Below are 7,395 nucleotides of genomic sequence, written 5' to 3' on the forward strand. Positions count from 1 at the left end.
TCTTAGCCTTGCTGAAGGCAGCTTGTTCAGAACCCCTTCAATTTTCACTGTTTTTTTTAAGAAAACGTTGAGATTCAAATGTCAGCAAGAAGTGCTAGATTCTACTAGAACTTTAAAACAATTTTTGAATGGTATTTCTACTTAGGCTACCGGGCAAGAATGCTCTTTAACTCTTTTCATGCGTAAAGACTTGTCTATAGAGGAAGTTTCACCTGTATTTAATTTTTTATCAGTCAAACCAGTTAGACATCTGTGTTTTTGCTTCCTACAAAGGTGGTTCTGCAACTTATGTTGAAAATAAAGGCACTGGATTTTTTGGGATGTTATTTGAAGTGGTGTCCAAGAGGAGAAATCATTGAAGTAATTCCATTGATGTGCTAGAAGAATCCGGTAAGTGTAACTCCAGCTCTAGAATGGGATTTGGAAGCGCCACTGTTCTTCATTGAAGACCATGTTTTGCTGGAGTATTGCAGAGCCACCTTGTTGCTGGGCTGGAGGATTCAACTTGTCCAGATCTAATGGGCTGGCCCAACCCAAAATTGTTTGAAATTTGCATTTCCTAAATTATCCTAGTTCAAGGTGACTGGACCATAGTGGGCTATCCAGATCACTTAAACAACTAGTCAAGTTGAGAAAGTTCCACTAATGGTTTTGTAACCTGCTAGCATAAATACCTTTTAATAGGTGGGAGTTTGCGGTTGTAACTTCAAACCATTAATATCTGTCCCACTTGAATCAAGGTAATTGCATTTGGGAGTTAGACCAATGGAGTGAAATATGTTATATATCTTAATCATAGTCTCTGCATAATTATATATTAAATCTAATTTTTAATATAAGACTTAGTTTAATTTTTAATTTGGTCCTAAATATAACATCCCAATTCACTTTGTCTCTTATATTTATGTATTTTCTTCCAAAATTGTCCTTGTAGTAGTTGTAAATGTTAATGATTTCATCAAATGATAATTATAGTTAATACACATAATTAGCAATTACATTTTAAGAAAGACAACATATGTTTATTACAAATAATTACCTTAACAAACTTTCTTAATATATTCAAATTAGTTAACCAACTTTTATATTAAATATTATATAACAGTGCTTTTTAATTCTATAATGAACCACCTCCCAGATGCAAAGACTTGTTATTAACTGACCTTAGACTTATTTTATTTCTGCACGGTTCCGCGCACTGTTCCACTTTAATGCGTACAAGTGGGGTTAAAACAGGTGGCAAACTTACCACTAAGCCTATTCACAGATCAGAGGTAAAAGATGGGATAAGCTAAATAAACACAGATGGGAGTGAATGTTTCTATTTATGGTTGTCCAATAAATGCCAAAACCCAGTTCTGGAGTTCATGAAAGCACATACCTTTGACAATACGGCTGACCTGATGCATAACATAGAAAGAGATCTCTGACCCAAAAACTAAAAGCAAAAAACAAAAGATCTTCTTCTGCACTGGACAGACAGGTCCAGCTGGGAACAGAATTGACGTGAAAAATCCAGCAGAACCCAGCTTACCCAAGTCTATGATTTTGTATATTTGTTTTTGAAATTTCAGTTACCAACAATTCTGATGGATTGGATTTGAGGAATGGTTTAGTTAATGCTCAGATTGACAGATGACTGGAATAATAAAAGTAGCTTTGAAGCAAACACCCTCACAGCAATGAAGCTGCAAAATCAAAGACAATAACAGAACTGATGAAAGAACTGTTAATAGTTGTGTATTGTAGCATGCGTATCATCTTCTTTATGATGCATTACAAAACCTCAGTCAGATTTTCTTAGTACTTATGGTCACATCACTATAATAAGTTGCATTTTCATAACAATGTGACACTTTTTTCTTAAATTTCATTCATACTAGGAATGCACGTATGGTTATACAATAAACATCTCATGCCATTAAAACGGGATCACTCTAACCAGAAAGTTCCTGCCTTAGTTTCTAAATATAAAAGCTAGACAAGGTGTTTATTTTGATCTTAAATATATAATGCATTACACTTTGTATCTCAAATTTATAATTTTTCTTCTTAAATTATTTCTAATAATTACACATAGTAAAAGAATTTTCATTAAATAGGTAGTTACCAGTTACCATGAACATGATTAGGAAGTATACTCTAGTAAAACCAACACAAATTTATTATGAATAACTAATTTAACCAATTTTTTTAGAGCTTGTTTGGATTCATGATCAATAAACATGGCACACGAGTTGAGACAACTCTTCTCACTTACTTACTTCATATTCTGTAAATCATGATTGATATTATAAACTATTTCAAACAAATCCTTAGTATTTATAAATTAATTATGTAACTCAAATATTTAGGATAGAAGGGAGCATTACACTTCCATTTTGATTTTTCTTTGTAATCTGGGGTAATTTAGCCAAGATGTTTCTTTCAGACAAGTACCTAAAACCCAGTGCATGCCTGGTGGTCAAATATAATTAATATTACTATCACTTGCTAGCTGCCATCATGATATATATAGTTAAGGGTATTAATTAATTAGCGGATGTCTGATATTAAATAACCCAAGCTGCAGTGTAGAGTGGTCCTGTGGGTTACATTACATCACAGCAGGATCACGCACGTGACTTACGCGTGCGTCTCCACATAACGTGCAGAATTCAATATATATTCGCAGCAAGGCACATTGTCCACCCCACAACTGTCATCATTGTTTCTGCACACAAAACAGTAACTTGTGTCACCTTGTCTGCCATGACAGTACCCAGAAAGTTTAAAAATTTAAAAGCTAGTCCCAATCAAAATCAAACCCCAAAACTAAGTTGCATTATTCAAGTATCAAGTAAACAAATCATTATTAGATTAAATATAGTCCACATACACATGTTAATATGTTAGTTAGTAACACTTCTTCAGATCTGTCACTAATTCTTGTTATATTCATGATCTCTCTCTCTCCCTCTCTCTCTCTCTCTCTCTATGTTCAGATGCAACTTTTTATCTCTTTTTTAAGCCAAGCTATCAACTTTTCGCCAGCAAAGCTAGGATAACTCTGTGACAGTAAAGACAAGAAAGTCATGGAAAGAAGCCCTAAGAGTCATCACTCTCTTGGGACTAAACAATCAAAGCAAACTTTCTCAGAGGGAACAATAAAGCCAAACATACATCTAAATAAATAGTTCACAAGCATTCTTCTTCTGAACACATGCTTGCAGGCTCACTAAATTTACAGAGTTACCACTAAAAAGCTTAGTAAAAGCAGACATGCAGGTCAAATTGAACTTTTTCCAGCCTTTTTAACACTCTACAAATCTATCACTATTACATAATTGAGCAGCTGCTGCTAGTGTTGTCATCACTGAACATATGAGCTGCAGAATGATCATTCCCAGGGTAATAATAATTAGGTAGGGCATAGGAGTAATTGGGAGGGATGTAGTTGTTGTTGCTGCTGCTGCTGTTGTTATAGTTGTAGCAGTAATAGCCTGTGTTAGGAGTAACTATAGGGGACCTTTGATACATCATCTGGGGTTGTTGCTGCAAGGCATGCCTAGCCTGCATATTCATGTTCATGTTCATCAATGGAGAAGCTTGGTTGCTGAAGCCATTCATGTTCATCAATGGTGGTGGGTATTGATGAGCAGAAGTGGCAAAACCTCCATTGGGAAGTCCTGGTGGTGAAGGGGATCCTCCAAATCCACTGAGATTGTTGCCCAAAACAGTGGCATTCCCAGGATTTGGATTGTTGTTGCTGTGAAATCCAGCTAAACTCATCATAGTGCCAATGTCATTAGCCCTTTTGGGATCTCCAAGATTGAGCTTTTCTCCACCACCCAGATGGGTATTGTTCATTTTCAGAGCAGCCATTGATCTCTGGTCAAGCCCTCCAGCTGAATGATGACTAGCTTTATTTCCCATATTCTGATGATTAGGGCCTCCTTTCTTGCCATTATTGTTGTGATTTCCACCATTGTTGAAAGCAGCAGGAGAAATGGCTCCTCCAGCTCCTTTTTTAGCAGCATTGGCATCAGCTGCTGCTTGCTGCCTGAGAAGGTTCAGCTGATTCGCCTTCTCCCGGATGAACCTCAGCTCATCATCGTCTTCATCATCCTCCTCTTCATCATCGTAGTAGTCGTCATCATCCTCAGAACTAAAAGCTGGAAATTTCTTCTGGTTTTTCAAGGCTGCCTCAAGCCCCTTCACCATCCCCACTCCTTGCTTCTGCCCTTTCTTGATGTCATCCTTCACACAATTATTGTTCTTCTGCTGCTTCTGGTTCTGATTTGTCTTCTGAGACAACCAGAGCTCAGCATGCTTACCGGCTCTCACCAGTTTCTTGATCAGTGTCTCTGAATCAACGCTTCCAGAAACTGTTACTTTCTGCTGTTCTGCATCTATTTGAACTTGATAAACACCTGTAAACAAGACAATGGCCCAAAACACCACCAAGAGGCAGACCACAAGGATCAATTATAAGTAGTACATTATCACGTATCCAAGCTCTAACATACAGGCAAGATCAAACGTTTTGAAACAATAATAAAAAAAAAAGAAGCACCATATGTTTAATACAAGCCAATAGTCTAATAATTGCAAGCAGAAGTCTCCCATTGAAGATTAATAAACAGAACATTCGATATTTCTCTAGCTTATTCATAAAAAATAAGAAAACCAATGCTGAGAATTGCAGATAATGCTACTGATTCATAACAGAATGTGCTTCCAACAAGAACTATCCAATCGATTTCTTTTCTATACAATTGTTCATGAACCAAGCAAGACAGTTAAGAAGGTGAGGACAAGAGAGAGGAGAGTGAACAGTAAAGACAAGACAGAAGAAGGAAAACAGTAAAGATAGAGAAGAAAGTGATGACCTTCAATTCTCTGAAGGATTTTCTTCACTTTCTGCTTGCACCCATCACAGTGGATGTTCACCTTGAGAACACAAGTCTGTACATGAAGAAACAGAAGCAGGAAACAACAGGAGAAAAACCATGCTCAACACATTAAATATATAAGGAAGTATAAATATCGCAGTGCTGATAGAAAATGAAGGAGAAGGTTAAAAAGGGGGTGAGCTTTAAAAGAAGAAGACAGAAAAAAACCTGGATTTTGAGGAGCTTAAAGTCTTCTCCTTTAGTCATATCTTCAGTGCTGTTTGGAACGAAATCCCTCTTCCCTCTCTCTCTCTCTCTCTCTCTTATGTCTGTGTTTTGTTTTGCTACCAAAAACTTAGGCCAAGGAAAGCAGTTAGGAGGGGTTGCTGCATGTGATTTTCTACTTTCTACTACTCAACAGATGTTACTTTCTGCTTCCTTTCTTTGCTAGCTACTCTTTTCAACTAGTTCTCAGGAACCAAACAAAAACAAAAGCTAAGAGCAAACGGGGTTGAAGCTGAAGACTTGAAGCAATTATTTTAATTTGAACTTTTCAAAATGCAAAATGCAGAGAGTAGAAACGAATATAATAATGCTAGTGAGGTGAGAGATAGAGATAGAGAAAAAGAATGCCGAGACAAACAGTGAAAAATGATCAACAGGAAAAGGGTATTGCGGGAAGATGAGGAGGAGAGAGAATGAGGAAGAAAGGAAATCAGATGGCTAGGGAGAGGAAGTCAGAGAAAGAGAGGGGGGAATGCTCTGATATGATGTGATTTAACGTTAAAACTGAGAGGAGAGACAACAATAAAAGAAGAACAGCGACTTGACATGCCCAATTCTTTCCTCTGTAGTTTTGTCCTTCATCTCTCGTCTCGTGATTTACTGCTATTTACGAAGTTTTCCCATCAATATTTCACCTTCCTTCATATCTTCATGTGAATTGTGAACTCAACTATTGGTTTGTTTCTTCTGAGGGAGGTCAATATGCAAAAAGAGTGCATATCAAATAGTTCCGTTTGAATGGGAAAAAAACATTGGGCGAAAAAAATGAGACGAGAAAAATGAAGAAGAGAAAAAAAAATTAAAAAAAAAACTATCACCTCATTTACTGGTAAGAATTAAAAGAAAAAAGAATAAATATTTAAATGACTAAATTATCTTTCTATGTAAAAATATATCAGATTTAAAATTAAATTAAATAACACAATGAAAAATCATTTCAACATGAAATTATTTGATGAATACATATTTTTATGTTATTATATTTAAAACTAAATAATTTCAAGAAAAATGTTATATGACAAGGTAAAAAACAAAAGTGGGTAATTTCTTTAAATTAGATATAGTAAAAGAAAATAAATAAAATATATATTATCTAACATCATTAATAAATGTTAAAAGTATAACACAAAAATGAGGAACGGATGGTAATGGCAAGAATCCAAAATGAGTTTCTTCCTAGCCTTTTTTTTTTCCCTCTCATTTTCCCTCTTTTTTCCAAGCGAAAAAAAAAAACAACTTCTCTCTCCTTTTTTTCCCTCTAGTTTGTTTTTCTAGCTCATTGTCTCTCCATAGTCTAATCACATTATATACTCTCCTATATTAGTGCAGGTTGTGGGGTTCAATTTCACTAGTGAAATTAGCTTCAACACCGTCGCACTAATCGCTATAGTGTGATATACAATTTCAACAATCCAAATATAAAATTTTCAGTTGATGATTTTTGAATAAAAATTATTTTTTTTGGAAAATCTAACCGTTAAGATATAATATTTATTTTAAATTCTATGCATAATAATATGGGTTAATTAATCCGCAAGTTCTTATAGTTTCAACGAATTTTGAATCAGGTCCCTATAGTTTTTTTTTTCTTTTTATCAGGTCCTTATACTTTTATCTTTTTTTAATTAGGTCCTTGTATTTATTTTTCTTTTAATTAAGTCCTTATAATTTCACTAAATTTTTAATTAGGTCCATGTAGTTTTAATTTTTATTTATTAATTAATATAAGCTTAATTAAATAGATTAATACTGAAATATAAAATATTAATAATTAAATTAAATTAATAATTATGTAATAAAAAAGTAATAGAATTAATTAATTCAGAAAATTTTTTAGAACAATTAATTTTTTTGCTGAAAAAATTAAAATCATTATAATAATTCAATATCTTTAGAATATTATTGTTTATAAACTAATATTAAATAATATATATATTATTTTATGTTTATATAATAGTACTATTAGAATTTATAAAATAAAGAATAAAAAATTCAAGGACTTAATTAAAAATAAAATGAACTTATAAGGACTTGACAAAAAGAAAAATAAATACAAAGATCTAATTAAAAACAGATAAAAGTATAAGGACCTGATAAAAAGATAAAAAACTATAAGGACCTTATTCAAAATTAATTGAAACTATAAGGAGCTATGGATTAATTATCTCTAATAATATTATAACATTAAAAACATACAAACAAAATTATATTAAACATGTATTGTGCAAATTTGGTA

At 33.6% G+C, this 7,395-nt stretch overlaps 1 protein-coding gene across 1 annotated transcript; it reads right to left on the reverse strand.

Annotated features, from left to right (window-relative positions):
* Window positions 1-3,147: 3,147 nt before the first annotated feature.
* On the reverse strand, window positions 3,148-5,368 carry LOC114716871 (heavy metal-associated isoprenylated plant protein 37-like). Its single transcript, XM_028901941.1, has 3 exons — window positions 5,103-5,368; window positions 4,872-4,947; window positions 3,148-4,412 (listed from the first exon to the last, which is right to left on the reverse strand). Exons 1-3 carry the CDS (start codon window positions 5,139-5,141, stop codon window positions 3,319-3,321), a joined length of 1,209 nt encoding a protein of 402 aa, XP_028757774.1. The 5' UTR covers window positions 5,142-5,368; the 3' UTR covers window positions 3,148-3,318.
* Between the last annotated feature and the right edge of the window lie 2,027 nt (window positions 5,369-7,395).

This window comes from Neltuma alba, unplaced genomic scaffold (assembly GCF_004799145.2).
Source record: "Neltuma alba isolate B1F8T4 unplaced genomic scaffold, ASM479914v2 tig00011696_pilon, whole genome shotgun sequence".
Taxonomy (NCBI): domain Eukaryota; kingdom Viridiplantae; phylum Streptophyta; class Magnoliopsida; order Fabales; family Fabaceae; genus Neltuma; species Neltuma alba.

Excerpts from the sequence above, each read along its gene's own strand:
- LOC114716871 (XM_028901941.1), bottom strand. The coding sequence starts at position 5,141 with ATGACTAAAGGAGAAGACTTTAAGCTCCTCAAAATCCAG. Across the intron at positions 4,948-5,102 it reads TTAAGCTCCTCAAAATCCAG|ACTTGTGTTCTCAAGGTGAA; the intron begins GTTTTTTTCTGT and ends CTTCATGTACAG. Across the intron at positions 4,413-4,871 it reads AATCCTTCAGAGAATTGAAG|GTGTTTATCAAGTTCAAATA; the intron begins GTCATCACTTTC and ends TCTTGTTTACAG.